We start from the raw sequence: 15475 nt of genomic DNA on the forward strand, positions 1-15475 counted from the left end.
ATACGACTGATAGGGTGCTGCACAAGGCAGGGTCTAATTCAACTGCGTCAACGACAAAAATCCATCTCTTCCCCTCCAACTGTCCAACCAAGGGTGCTGACGGCACTTCCCATTTTCTTGTGCCTGGCCTCTCTCCCTCCCCACCCCTAATCTCATGTCTCTCACAAGAGGGGTTGAGGGCTCCATGAATATACCCCTGGAGGAGGGGGAAGAGAGGAAGGTGGTATCTGTGTGGGATGCTGTTTACCCAGTAGGCTCAAGACTTCTCTTCCTACTGAAAGGTATTCTAAGCTAATATGCGCCCACCTCTCTGAAATGGGGGTGAGGCCACTTTCCACCCTTTCCACCCTTGCCTGTGAGTCACCACTAGTGCATTTCTTAAAGAAAGAATCTTAGCAAATAATCAACACCACCCTCTCTGAGTGGTGTTTTGACTTCTGGGAAAATGGAAGTCTACAAAGGGGTGGGGAGATTGGTTTCTTCTCCAGCTACTTTCCCTGTTGCCACAACATACACACAACTGTAAATCAGTGGTGGAGTTAGAAATGGAATCTAGGAGTCATTACTCCCAGGAATGATTTCCCAGATCAAACTCGCTTCTTGGAGACACTGGCACCAGGCTACCTAAGTTCCCAAGGTTGGGCAGAGAAGGGGGGCATCAAACCCTGACTCCTGGGATGTTGAACAAGAGAAGCATGGACATTACAGCTACCGCTAGTTCTTGGCAGGCTTGGGTTTTTTTCTGAGGCTTCTAGAGATCATGGAGTTAGGTTAGATAGTTCACATTTGGCTTATTTGTTTGATTCAGATTCCTTTTCCCTACCTCCCAATACACACGACTATGGTCCTCACCCCCAGTCACCTTCCACTTCCCCTCTGCATGCAAGTCTCAACTAGTTCTCTCTGCCATTAATTTGGAAAACCAAGGTGTGAGGTGCTCGGCTGGCTGACGCTTGGGGGAGTTAGTACACACAGACCCGCCTCAACCTGTATTCCCATTGGTCTGCTTTGCCTGATTTTACACTGGTTTGTGTGTTTCGACTTTCCACCCTTGCCAAGAACTGATCACTTTCAAGTCTGTTGTTCTGCCTCAGCTCCCGAGCCATGATGGGTGGAAAGGGAATTGAGAAGCCAGGCTGAGAATTCTCAGTAGCCTCGAGAGAAAACAGTATCATAAAGGAACAAGAGACAAAACCTGGCCACCACAGGCACACTTGGGTTTCGAAAAAGGACCTGATCACCCAGGTGCCTTCCCTCCCTAGGAGCCTCGCTGGGGAGGGGCACACACAGCCAGTGCCAATCTGGCTCATTCCCTGAATTCTTCCCTGCAAACCTTTCCATCTTAGAATCCAAATTCCAACAGCCATACCCCGCTTGTACATTGGTTGGGTGGGTACACTCAACAATCCTTGAGGGCAAAGATCGTGTCTACTAATTTCTAGGGTACTCCTCCACAAGCTTTTAGAACACTGCTCTGCACAGAGTAGGTCGCAATAACTACTACTGATCGACTGCTCGGCCTGCAATAGGCACCCAATAAATACTATTGATCAACTGAGCAGTGGAGACCCTGAGAGAATCATGAAGGCTCTTTCATGGAAAATCTGTACCAAGAGAAAGACGTGGATCTTTGGCCTTTTAATCTAGTGCTCTGTTTTCTAGCCAAGGACAGAATGGAGACAAACTCCCTCATAAAGATATAAGCCTTGAGAATTTGGGGGTTCTAGCAAATCTGACTGGACCAGGCCCACAGGGGAACATTCCCAAGTCTGAGAGCTTGGGCCTGTACCTGTTTAGTGCAATCCAAGATGGCAGTGCCTATGGACTTTGCTGTACACACAACCTGCTTCTGGAAATAACAGTGGGCACAGGTGGAGAGAGTGTGCCTACAGGCTGTTCTTCCCTTTTGGGGTGTGCCCCCCCCCCACAAAAAAAAAACTGCCGGGAAGCACAAGGCTAGACCATGTTACTCTTTTACACACTCAGCATGAAGCATCATTACGAACCAATGAGCCCAACATTTGAATGAAATCAGTAAAATATGGTTCCCCAGCTGGGACCAAAGGTGTTCACCTACTCAAAGCTCATTTCCCTTTCCAGGGGACAGATATATACCCCTAGGAGGCAAATCTCATACATTTCCTTTTGGAACACATATTTTACTTGCCTGAGTCTTTACGAGGCCTAGGCATAGCTTCAGCATAAGGCCACCCAAAGATCGCTCACACAATGATTCATTTATTTCTTCATTTTCAGCTTCCTATGGGTCTTATCAGTTGTATTTAGGTTTTCACTCTTGTTCCTCTTGTATTCCCAAAATATATTTCTCAGCCATTCTATTGTAGGCTCTTTTAGGGCAAGGATTGGGGCTTCTAGTTGGCTTTCCCCAAACATCTACTACAGTGCTCAGAACCTAACAAATACTGTTGAGGACATTTCTGATACTGATGCAGACAATGAAATCAAAGTCCTGGTGTCCAGAGAGGGCCTAGCTTTGCTTCCCTTTCCACAACAATTTCTACCTCAACCCCTTCCCTCCTGGTTCCACTGGATGCTTCCCTTGCGTACCCAGCTCTCACTTAACTATAGCAAACAACACATCCCTGTGCTTTCCCCTTGCTGAACTCCAGAACAAAAGATGCTTTAAACAGACCCTGGAATGCAAGTGGCCAGTAGGATGCTGAAAATTAATAAGAGGACTCCAAACGGGGCTTAGTCAAACCCAAAGGATTTCTACGGGTTAAAGTGTCAAAAATGTCTTCAGCCAGGAGACACAGAACCGTCTAGAGCTTAGCACTCCAGCGCTCCTTCTCCAGGTCTCCTCTCTCTGCCTCACTGATGCCTTTAAAATGATGGAAATGATGCCCGCTGCGTCCCAGAGGGGCGATGAGAAGCAAGCAAGCTTACAAAATGCTTTGAACTCCTTAGCTAGTAGGATGATGACCAGCAGCAAATAGGAGCACTGATCTTGGCATCTGTCTTAGCATGAAGCTTACCCTGAATGCAGACTTAATTTAATAGGCCAAAGCCTGGGGAGAATGTTACTAAACTGTAAATCTATTAGAGCCTCTTCCTACGATGTAAGATCCATTTTAACTTCTAACAGAGTCTCTGTCTCCCTTCATCTCACCCCAGAATTACTCCTTATTATTTCAGGCTGTAGGCTAACAACTCCATATTCATGCTACTCTTCTTTATTTCCCTCTAACTTCTTCTAGCGCCTTCATTTTAACCTCACTATAACCCAGGGCCCACAGCGGCTACAATCATTACTTGTCTAGACACGGAAAAGCTAATAAATTTTCCCAATAAATGTTCCATTTCAATTAATTAATTTAATCACTTAAGTCTTCTCCTTTATTCCTAATGGGGGGATGATAAAGTAAACCTTGGTGATAGAAGAGTGGAATTATGTTGCATGTTCAGCATTTTCTACCTAAAAATCAAAAGACGGCACTTTTTTCCTGGCTTAGCTGTCCTTTCTTCCACTGACTCTACAGTGATCTCATTCACCTTCCCTACACCCTTCAGAGGTAGAGAGGTGGTAGCCATACTCTTGATGGGGATGTGGACACAGCCCAAGGTCATTCAGAAGGGTTCCAGAGGAGCCAAAGATCGAGTTTAGGCTTCCCGACTCCTCATGCTCGGTCACCAGAGGAAGGACAGAAGACCAGGTTCTAATTCCTGTTTTGCCATGACGTTTTAAACAAATGATGATAATGATGACAGTGATGGTGTTTATGAAGGGCTTACTCTGTGCCCAGGACTAAGCACAAGAGTAGGCACCAGATCACCAGACACAGCCTCTGTTGAACATGGGGTCAGAGGGAGAACAAGCACTTTTAACCTCATTTGGCGGATGAGGAAGCTGTGACCTAGGACCCAGAGTGATTAAGTGACTTACCCAAGGTCACACACAACAGGCAAGTGGCAGAGCCAAGACCAGAGGGAGTGTCTCCCCTCTGGACCGTAAACTAGCTGAGGGCCAGGAATGTGTCTGCCAATTCTATTGCACTGTACTCTCCCAAGTGCTTAGTTCAGTGCTCTGCACATAGTAAGTGCTCAATAAATACCACTGATGATGACGACAAGAGAACTTGGGTCTCCTGACTCCCCTTCCTGTGGTTTTTCCATGAGTCACCTGTCCTCTCTGAAATGGAGCTCCTTACCTCTATATAACATGAGGGCCCTCACAACTGTGGGTGAGGAATACTTAAAGAAGGAAAAACAGGTTCTGAAAAGGTCAGGCCTTTAAAATGTTAACAATAGCATCAGGAATGGGGGGGGGGGGGGGGAGGAAGGGGAGGGGGAAGAGAGAGCGCATTCAGAAAAACAGTCCCTGACCTGCCTGCCTGAGAGTATGCATGTGGATACATAATGATGTCTATGTGAGGTTGTCCCATTTCCCCATCTATGTCCCTCAGCTGTTGACTATGATGTGCCCTCTGCCACCCTCCTGCCCCTTCCCCAATTCTATCTCACATTCACCCTGCAGGTCTTTGAAACCTCCATCTTTGCGGCTTTGCCGTACCTATCTCTCAAAAGTGCCTTGTGACTGACTTCAGCCAATTCTCTGGGCCTGTGGCTCTCCTGTGCTCCATAGTACTGGGCTTGCTTTTTTCTTTTTTCTTCCCCAAATTGCCCAGTCCCTCCTCTACATCAGTGCAAAGACTGCTAAAAACCACAGGAGGTGGTGATGCAGGAGAGCTGCAGGAACAGAGGTTAGAAGGCGGAGCAGGGAGCCCATTTGCTGGTGGTTGTGGGGGTGTTGGGTGTGGGTGGTGTAGACGATGAAACAGGATGAAATGCAGAACACGTTGCATGGGCGGCATCATAAAGTCAAAGATGCCACGCTGAAGTGGAACTGTGTGGGCACATACACCACCTTTTGGAGAGGGACTGAGGAGATACCAGCTTCTCTTCCTTTCAGTAGGAGTGCTAGCCTGAGAAACAAGACTGCTTCCTACTTCCAGAGTCAGAGAAGCTCAACATTCCTCAGGAATGAAGTCACTGAGGCCTACACCAGGCACAGTGCAGCCTGCAAAGGCCAGGCCTCAAAAGGCCTGCCACACACAAGACCTCAACTCTTACCCCCAAATGCCGCCCCCCCAAAAAGGGAGGGAATACGGTGGGGAGAGGTTTCCCCCAATTAGGTAAAATTCAGGGACCAGTCTGCTGCTGCCTGCCTCAGCAGTGGTTTCTGCTACGGAAGGACAGCAATTCTGCAAGCCAGCTGGGAAGTAGAAAATAAACCTGGAGTCAGAGTACATCTTGCTACTGCTCAACAAGGCGCTACATTCCTTTCCACATGGTCATTTTAGGGTAAACCACGGGCTGCTGCAGCACACAGCTCTTCCTCTCTGTAGAGCTTACTAGAGCCTAGGAGAAAATAAGGCACTGAAAGCGTAAGCCATCACCTTCTCCAAACACCAGAAGACAACCAAATCTAAAAGCCAGGGACTTTAAGGGCTTTCTGTAAATATACATGTCAACTATACAGTGACAAGGAAGAGAAATCTATCTCCACTGCTGCAGAACAGGGGAGTAAATTAGGTTTTCAAATATCTCACTAAAAGGCTCCTTTATTTTAGCAGGCCAGCAGCCTCTAGAAAGGCCAGGGGGGTGGGGGCTTCTGATCCAGAGACAAGGTCTGTAAAGCAACCTGCGTGGAAGCTCTGCAAGATGGTCCTGAGAACAGAGCCTGGAATTTTACACTTTGGGTCACAGGAGTTAGGCCGCAAGGGTTGATCTGTATTTACTGTACAATCCAGAGCGAAGTGGGCAAGAGAAGGTGAGTGGGTCAGAATTCCAGAGAGATTGGGCTTCAGTCACCCAATCAATGGTATTTACTGAACACCTGGGAGACACAAACCCCCTACTTTCAGGGAGTTTACATCTAGTGGACAGGCAGGCAGACATTCAAATAAATAACAGCTAAGGAAAGGGGCAGAGTGGAAGGATGTTGCCATCATAAAGAGCAACGGGAGGAAGAAGGAAGAGTTACTTACCGTAACCCGAGTTCTCTGAAGGTTTGGAGACATGCCAGATGATCACTCTGGTAGCTGTTCTGGATACCCCTGGACTCGTCCTTGTAAAGCTTGAGGGGCTGCCTCCCTAAGTAGCAGGCAGCCTGATTCTGATCAGAAAGGGCTCAGGCTCCACCCTCCCACGTTCCTCTCCTTTCCAGTTCCCCGACAGAGCAAGAAGAGATGAGGTCCCCACTTTCGAGAAGGGAGGAGGGTGGATCCGGTGTGCCTCCACACCTTTGGAGAACTCAGGTTACTGCCAGTAACCCCGGCTTCTCCCAAAAGTGAGTAAGAGACACCCTGCGGGATCACTCGGGTAGGTTGTGTTGCAGTCCCTGGAGGGCCTTGGGAAACGAGTGGGTGCCACAAGGTGGATTCAGCAAAATTGGCCTTGGGCCCAGAGGCCCGATCCAAGCATGGATGAAGAAGGTAAAATGGATCTTCTGTGGATACACTGCTCAGGGTGATTGGCTGACCCCTAACAGAGTGGTGGAGACCAACCCTGGGAGGGTGAATCCCACCCCTTCATTATAGAAATGACTGCAGGTAATGAGCCATTTCATAGTTTTTTCATTTTAACGGGCCCTGCAAAGCCTGGGTCACATGAGACCAAGAGCTGCCACCAACCCTACATACTTTGGAGAGATCTGGGTAATAAGAGACCACCTTCCAGACACCTGGGGGGTGCAAAGGACGTTTTCCCCAGGATATTCAGAATTCAGGAAGAAGGAAAGGGAGGGGCAGAATAATCTCCTCGTTGACGTAATGACTACAGACCACTCTGGGAAGAAAACCCAGATAGGTTCACGGGTCTACTGTGTTCTTGAAGATCTTGGTGAGGAGAGAAGCAATGACTAACACCTTGAGCTTGCCCATGCATCAGGAGGAAGTGACAGCCATTAAACACATCCTCCTGGGGAGGAATCAGAGGTCACAGTTACGTAGGGGTTCGAGCAGAGGATTGGCTGGTGAGGCCCTCTGGGAACTGGATCTGGAGAAGATCCAGTATGGAGGACCCTCCACCAACCTCTGCCTGAAAGGATGCTCAAAGGCAGAGATGGTCATCAAGTGCAACCTGTTAGAGAGGCCCCCTCGCCCCCCCAAGATCTGCCTGGTCCAAGTGAGAAAAGGAGTAAGGGGTGGACAGGACAAGGCACTGGAATATGCTGGTGTTCCTAGGACAGCCCCAAACAGAGAGGGATGCCCACATGGATGAATAAGTAAGCCTGGTGGTATGCTTCCTGGTTGCCCATGAGATCCTGGACACAAAAGCCATCCGCTCAAAAGCCAAGTCACTAGCAACAGTGTCCAACGGAACCTAGAAGTCATATTTGCCCTGCTCCCGGGGCAAGCAGAAACTAACTGCAGCCCAAGGGAGTTGGCAACTTGGCAACTCATGGGAGCTGCTCCTTCCTGGCCTAAAGCTGTGGGGCCATTTGGAGTAAGCCCCCGTTTTGTGCTTCAGTTTTGCCAGAACTTTGACCATAAGGGGAAGGGGAGGAAGGTTTTCTCTCCTTTACATCAGAGTCCCAGCATATGTTGCTATTTCCCCTGTACTTGGTGACTTCGCACGGCCACTTTGTGGTTCTACACTGAGGCAAAGACTTTTTTTTTTCCAGGACCACCACCTGAGAGGGCCCTGGGGACTTGAGTAGGGGCAAAAATGCCCACTTCCATTGCCATCCGAGGGTTAGCTGTAAAGGGCGCATTCCGAGGCTTAAGGAAAGGCAGTGAGTCAGAGCTGTCAAGAGGACCAGGAGACAGAGAGCCCCTCTTGCGCATACTCAACTCCATGCCACTGAAACATCTCGGTCCTGCTTTCACAAAAGATGTTGCCAATGCCCAGGTGCCCAGTCCTTGAGATGGAACTGGCCTAGAATTTAGGAGCTGGAACTTGAAGCTCCAGTTAGAGCAGTGCCAAGGTACCCTCCACGTCCTGGAAAGCAGACAACATGGACGCATTCTGGATGGGTCAATCACCCAGGAAAAGGAAAGGATGGAGGCCCTGCTGTCTGAGCTAAGCCCCAGGAGCGGCCAGTCCTTTCATGAACATTCACAAGGCCGATGTGAGCCCAGAAGAAAGGGAACAAACTGGAAATGATAACAAACCAGTCCAGGAATGGAAGAATCTTTGGTGTATAGGGTGGGAAGGGATGAGTAAGGGTCTTCCAAATTGAGGATGGGCAATAAGAAGAAAAATCTCTCAGATCCCTCAAACTTTTCTTTCACTGTTGCCAACTCAGCTCCCTGGACAGGCCATAGATTATCCAATTTCTTGGGGACTAAACAGAAGAGGAAATGGAATCCCTGTCCATTTTGATGGCAATATGGCCTCCATTTTTTTTGTTTTAAACAACAACAAAAAACCCCCCACACAACACAATCTGAGCTTCTCAAAGTGCTGCTGAGGGGTCATTTGGAGGGGGTGAGGGAGGGGCTTATGATTCTCTGTAGGTCAATCAGCCAATGGTATTTACTGAACACTTACTTTGTGCAGAGCACTGAACTAAGTGCTTGGGAGTTATCCCAAAGAATAACGTTTAGAGTCCCAGAGCTGGAGAAAATGCTTGGCTACTAATGAAAAGAACAATTCAGGCACCAGGATGTCCTTCAGTTAGGGAGGTGGCCAGGAACACCTGCTTGCTAAAGCACTGCTGGGGATCTAATTGGCCCTGGCTAGAACCACAAGTCTCATTTCCTGCCTCTAAATCCCCTGTTCCCTCTAAATATTTCTTACGGTATTTATTAAGCTCTTACTATGTGCCAAGCACTGGGGTGGCAATTGAGCACTTGCCTGTTTGGTCTGTTAACAGTGACCCTGGTTATGATGAAGAACTCCTGGCAGAGCACACAGCACCCAACAGAAGCCCTCCTCCAGGATCTATCTGAGTAAGGAAAATAAAAAGTGGGGGCGAGGAGGGAGCCAGGATAACATATGCTTTTTCCATTCTGCTAATCCTGGGAGAGGCTCCCCCAAAATGCCTTGCCCATTTGAGTTAAGATCTCCTACCCTGCTTGTGCCATAGCAGGTTTAAGTTGTTAGCCTCAGCCAGGCAAAATGCCAAGAGCCAATCACAACAGTTACTGCATTGTCGGTCTAAACTAACAGCGGGAGGCATCGGCCGGATCTTGGCCGGCATGACTCACGGCTTGCACATCCCCTTCTGATGGAAGGGACAAATGGCCTCTGGAGGTATTTAGTGTTTTCTGCTGGTTCCCTATCAATCGGGCCAAGTAGCGGGCCATTCTGGCTGTGGGAATTGGCGTGAGCAACGCACTACTGGCTCCGGGGCCAGGGCGCTGACGAGAGATAGGGTCCAGTGAGCTGGATTCCACATGAGCCTCTCCACGTCAACTGGCCCTGCCCAGGGTGGAAACAAGCCCGTGGCCCGTGAGGCGAAGGAAACTCAGGATAAAGGGTGCCGTCTGTCTGCCTTGTTGGAAGATGGGTGGCCGGCCACCAGCATCCTGAGGGTCCATGTGGTCTCCACTTCCCTAGGAAACCGTGACAGGGCATTTCTGGGTGCCAAGTGGGAACAGGCAGGCTCCAGGGACAGGACAGAGGAAGGCCCCCCCTCTGGGCCCTCCAGAAACAGTTTAAGTACTCCTGTCTGCTCCATCTTCAGGTTAAAGTTCACAGAGTTGGACACTTCCAACGTGCGTGGCACCTTCTCCATTCCAGAAATCTTCACCTACAAGTCATCCCCATCCCAGGGAAGAAACTCTTGCTTGAAACAATGGGAGACCCAGTATCTTTCCAGAGTGATCTCCAGAGGCAGTGAAGCCAGAAGTCCACTAGTCTGCTCATGAAATCTGCTGACACTGAATGTAAACCTGAGCTACCCCAGGTTTCCTGGAGTCCCCAGATAGGGTGAGAAGTGGCATATTCAAATAAGCATGGCCAGTTTCTCAGGGGCCAGCGCCCTGCTAGCACCAGCAGACTCCAGATGAGTCTCAGATTTGGTCTAGAATGAACACTTTGCAAAGGAAAACATTGCTCCTCTCTTGGGAGGCGGGGGGGGGGGGCACGGGGGGAATATAAAAAGAAGAAAATCAAAATCTGTTTTATCCCTGCCTCCCTTTGCCCTTTTTAGGGTGGTGGGGGGGGCAGGGCATGAGCAACAGGAAAGTGCTGTGTGCGATGGAGAGGGGGACCACAGTATTCTGGGCTCTTTCATCCATTGTGACTAGGTAACCTCATTATCCACAAGGCAGACAACAGGCGAGAACTCCAAGCTTTTGGGGACTGGAGGAGAAACTAACCTTAACTCTTGAGCTTCTAAACTCTCCCCAAGTCTCTTTGTATGCGTGCAAAGACAGGGGCAGACCAGGGCTGCCATCTGCCTCTCTGTCCCATTGCCCCTCCACCCCTCCCCCCAAGGCAGGCAGAGGAGGGTTGGGGAGGGGCTCCCACACAGAGGGCAGCAATACATGAAGAGGAACATGCAGAGAACTCAATGGGGGAAGGGCAGGGGGTGGAGAGAGGAGCTGGGCTAGGCTGCTGCTTCCTCCCCAGAAAAGGAGAGGTTGGGGGGTGGGGTGGGGGGTTTGACTGGGGAGGGAGTCCTGTTAGTGATGGACTGGGGACCCTCCCCTAGCCCCAGAGTGCTCAGAGGGCATGGTTGGGGGAGAAGCCAAAGAAGCCTTAATCTCTGAGGGAACGACAGCTTTGGTCTCATTCCCTTTACTTCTTTTCTCTTTTTCTTACTGAGGAACTCCTCAGCACTTCCCCAATCCAAGGAATCCTCTGACGGGGAGGGAGGCCCACTCTGGCCCAGGCAGACTACATTTAGGGAACTCCTCCTGGGCCTGCCGGCTTTAGGTTGGGCATTCCCCTTCCCACCTGCCCTAGGGCATAAGGAGAGAGTGAAAGGGGCCAGCATTAATGTGGAAGAGCTAGAGCCCAGCAGGCTTTTCCGGAAGGAGAACCCCATGAGTCGCATCAACGGGCAGGTTGGGAGTGGAGGGTGTAACTTACTCCACCAACCCAGGCCTTTGGCTTACCTGAAGTGAGTCTCCGAGGTCTTCGCAGCAAGGCATCAGGAAGGAAACTAGATAGGATAGGGGCTGCTGCCCACCAACACACATGCACATACGTAACATGCTCCCCAGGGACAAGGGGAGGGGGGCAGAACCTAACCTCTTTCTGGCCAGATTACCTGCTATCCGAGGAGGCAGCTCCTCCAGCTTTAAAAGGTTGAGTCCAGGGGTGTCCAAAGGTATCCGGGGGCAGCCACCAGAGTGATCGGCCTGGCGAGTCCCTTACCCACCTTTGGAGAACTTATGGTCTTAGTACTTTCCGGGGGGTTGTGGTAAACTCTGAAGAGGTGGGTCGATCTGCCTCCGCTCTGGTCTTTCCTTGTGCCTTGGTCAGTGATTCCTCTAGCCAGCCCAAGGGCCCCAAGGAGCTTGGGTATCCATTTAGAAAAAAAGCAGTTACTTGAAATAGGGAGTGCTCCAGTCCAGCTTGCAGTCTGTCTAAACATGCCAGCTTGCTAGTGGATTAGGATTTCGGGCCACACTTCCCCTCCAATGGCCTCAGTCTTCCCACCTGTAAACAGAGTCAAATCTCATTTTCCAGAATACCTTTTCTTCGGAAAACCCCTTTCTCTTGAAAGTAGTCTCCATGGTCGCTGCCGTATTTGCTGTTCTCCACTCCCGCTGATGCCATTGATCTTGCTTGGTGCCGAAGAGGTTGATTGCATAGATTCCTGAAAAGCTCCAGGGCGAGGTAGATGAGTTAAGCATGAGATGCCCAGTTCCCAGCCCCGCAGAAAAGGGGCCCCCCAGCCACTCTCTAGAGGTGTTTAACTGGCATTCCAGTTCTTTGGAAAGCCTCATTAAATCAGAAAGATCTCGACTCCTAACCATTCCGGGTTAGTGACATTTACCTAGGTCCTGGCATCCTAGCCTCCTACCTCTCTCTCAAGAAGTTGGAAATGATAGCGTATGTGTGCCAAGCACTTAATTCCCTTCTGCAAAAAGATGGCCAATATAAAAGAATGGGTGGTTTCTAAAGTGCCACATTTCACTGAACTTCTAGTCAGAGCTAGGGGGCTAGGTGAGTGACCAACCTCTCTGGACAACAAAAATGAAGACCCTCGAGGCATTACATCCAGCCTCAGGGTAACCACTAAGAAGTCTTATCTGGGAGACTGGGGGATGAGGCTGATCACTCTATTCTGGGGCTTGAAGTCCTGGCACTCAGAACAGGCTCTGGCCTAAGTCAATTAGCAGCTCTACAACAAAAGCAGAATCTCAGCAGTATTCATTTTTGACTCCAGTACTACTAGAGTGTACTTTGATACTTTCGGGGCCAAACAGTTATGATCACAGATCACGCTCTAACCACTTCCTTCCTGTGTGGCTGAAACTTTGACTTCTGTGCCACCTGATTCCAACGGGCACTCTTCTTCTCTGGAGTCCTCAGCTATCTCGAAACTGTTGATTTTGGTCATCCTCCCTCATGCCTATCCAGAATTACCTAATTCCCCCACCTTCCCGATCATGCTAGCCCATCAGCTGCCTCAGCCCTGATGACTCTGATCTATTATTTATTCATTCATTTGTTTAATTTATTTCTAGTCTCCCCCCCGATTAAATAATGTATTTGTCCATTTATATCCTTTGTTGGACTCAAAGTTTCTTAAAAGCATGAGTATGACCTTTTAAGTACGTTTCCAGGTGCCTAGTACAGTGCTAGGCCCACACAAAAATACTACGGATACCAAAGTGGCTGCTGACGGCTCTCAGCCCCCAGAAAGATACATGAAACATTACATGCACTGCATCAGGCATGCAGTATAACGATGTCATATGTGCTACCATTCTGCAAAAACTCTCTCCGAGGCCACCTGAACCTAAGACGGTTTCCTCGTGGGACCCCTGAAATCTCTCCCTCCCACCTGCTCCAGGGCTATTCTGTTCCCCTCCCAGGTCCTCACGAACAGGGGTGCTGCTTCTGAGCCATGAAACTCAGCAGCAGAAGCAAAGGTGGAGGGAGGCTGCATGCTGAAAAAAAAATCATCATATCGGACATAAAGGCACGCAAATGGACAAGGAATAGAGCAGATGAAAACTGGACTATCTGATATAGAATTGTCAGTCTAGATTAGAGAGTCTGTTATAGAACCGGATGAATGGTTACCCTAGTTGATACTGAGCTGGGTGCGGTGGACTGACATTTAACAAAAAAAAAAAAAGAAAAAGAAAAAAAGAGCTACAAGAGAATTCCTGACTCTGGTCTCCATATTGTCTCCTGGCTCAGTTACCTCAGCTTCCTCATCCACAAAATGGAGGGAGCTTTCCTAACTGACTTTGTGTAGCTTATAAGGAAAAGAAACAACAGTCCTTTGGATTTGCAACAATACAGTGCTAATGGCAAATCGTATCGACTTCTAGTAGAAATATGACTGGTCCAACAGTGGATCAGAGCATCGACTGAGCTACGTTATAAACAGACACCACCCATCTTAAGATCAGGCGCTGGTACAGCAAACAACTCTGAGTTCCCATTGCTGGCCACTATGGAAAAAAGCCTCTGGAGTTTCCAGGTGAATTGAATTGAATTTCTCCTACAATGTCCCTGGCTACAATGAAGAATTTCCCAACTATTGTCTGTGCAGTTTAATATCTGTCCCTTGACAGACACCAGTCCAATACAGTCTCTCCTCCCCCAGAGCAGAAAGTGACCCCATTCAGAAAAAGGAACAATGAGCAGGAAACTCACCAGGTGGCTTCCCCAGGAGCAGCCTTTTCCCAGAACGGGGAAAAAGTTGGACTCCAGAACAAAAGCAGTTTCCTATCAAACCCAAAGCCCCGGAGTAAAGTGAGGTGTAAAAAAAAAATCCCCATTGGCTGCATTTTCGTCCTTCCTCCAGATGGGAGGAGGCTATTTTTATTTTTTATTTAGTCAAAATCCATTGAAGACCAAAGAATTAAGCCCTGGGTATAGTGAGGAAAGGCCTCCCTCCTTCCCACTGTCCTCTAATTTCTCCATTCTGAAGTCCTCCAAATGAAATAAGCAGAGAAATAGGACTATTGGTACTATGGAGAAAAAGGACTACTAGAGGATGGAGTATATGGTATCTCTCTGTGAGGCAGGATCTGGGTCACCCAGATAATTTGCCTTGATCCAACTTTCCATTGGATCTGGAGACCAAAGGGTAGCAGCTTTTTTCTTACTCGGGTGGTCCTTCACTAGGAAGTGACTCCCCAAATACTTGAAATTAATCTCCCATACTCAAAGTCGAGCTGAAGAATGATGTGGTGTAGTGGTAGCTTGTCTGGACAGCCTTCTCAAGCAAAAAGCTTTTGTCAGCACAAAATTGAATGTGGGGCCTTGAAGAACCCAAGCACTGCCGTTACCGGGTCCAACCAGTCTGCGATTCTGTCTCTGACGATGGCAACAAACTGCTTGGAGGAACCATGGTTGCCTCCATGGTGTCCATCTTTCTTTTTCCATTTTTCCCAACACTTAGGGGAACGTGGTGATCATTTCTGCATGGGGAAAGGGTAATTTTGGAAAATAACTTTTTGGTAGAAATACCTCGTCTGGATCTAGGTCTGCAAGGCATGAGCCTACATTCAGTCACCTATATTGGCTGGGCCTGAGCCAGGCAGATAGGACAAACACGAGGAATTTGTGTACCACTTCCAGCCTAGAAGGCTTGCTCCAAGATCCCACTGATATCGACTCGAGAATGACAAAGTCTTCCAGGCTTCTTCCACACACACCCTAGTCCTGACCTCCAATCCTACTCCTGCCATCCTGAGTGGTGCCAGGGCAGCAACTGTCCATCAAGTTGATTCCTGGGCCAACTCGAGGGTGGGCAGGACACAGAAATCCTGTGCATTCAAACCTCCTCTTCTGCCCAATTTAAAAGTACCATTCATTCATTTATTCATTCATTCAATTCAATCGTATTTATTAAGCGCTTACCACTTTATTCAAGCCTACTGTGTTAGACTGCCATGCAAGTACTAATAGCAAATCTCCCTATCCTTAATTGGCTAATGAGTCTGACACCATTACCACTGTTAAGAGGATTTGTTGAACTTTATCTTACCTGCCATCAGGTTTGCCTTGGACAGACATGGTTGTGGGTCTGAATTCAAACTCGGGAACACCTGCTTCCTAAACGTTAGGCTCCTTAGCCTTGCTGGGAATTCAGGCTGTGAGAATGGCACATCCCTGGACCCTTTCCTTCCCCTTGCACAATCACTCCGTTCCAATTTAAGAGCAGATGCAAGACTCTATGCACCATCTGGAATCGGCCAGTACCTTGGCTCCTGGCTTGTTCCTGACACGAAGGTCTCTAGGGCTCAAGGGAGCCAATGAAGCAGTTATTCTCCTTTCCCAGTTGGAGATGAAGACCAGAGCGGAAAAGTGACTTGCCTGGGGTCACACAGGCTCCTCCGGAGTATCGTCTTCCCTCATTAGACAGTAA

General features: G+C 48.8%; 1 protein-coding gene across 3 annotated transcripts in view; it reads right to left on the minus strand.

The window, feature by feature from the left end:
* The window catches only part of GNAI2 (G protein subunit alpha i2), a 153157-nt gene that overhangs the window by 96381 nt on the left and 41301 nt on the right, over positions 1 to 15475 (minus strand). Inside the window, exon 1 of one of the 3 annotated variants that reach the window (XM_029050768.2) lies at positions 11613 to 11707. The exons of 1 other annotated variant lie outside the window; for it this stretch is intronic. In XM_029050768.2, coding sequence (XP_028906601.1) covers positions 11613 to 11697 — 85 coding nt within the window. In that variant the 5' untranslated portion in view covers positions 11698 to 11707. Of the gene's footprint in view, positions 1 to 11185; positions 11270 to 11612; positions 11708 to 15475 lie in introns of those variants that run through there. One more of the 3 variants, XM_029050769.2, reaches the window with a different exon arrangement.

This window comes from Ornithorhynchus anatinus, chromosome X1 (genome assembly GCF_004115215.2).
Source record: "Ornithorhynchus anatinus isolate Pmale09 chromosome X1, mOrnAna1.pri.v4, whole genome shotgun sequence".
NCBI classification, from domain to species: Eukaryota; Metazoa; Chordata; class Mammalia; order Monotremata; family Ornithorhynchidae; genus Ornithorhynchus; species Ornithorhynchus anatinus.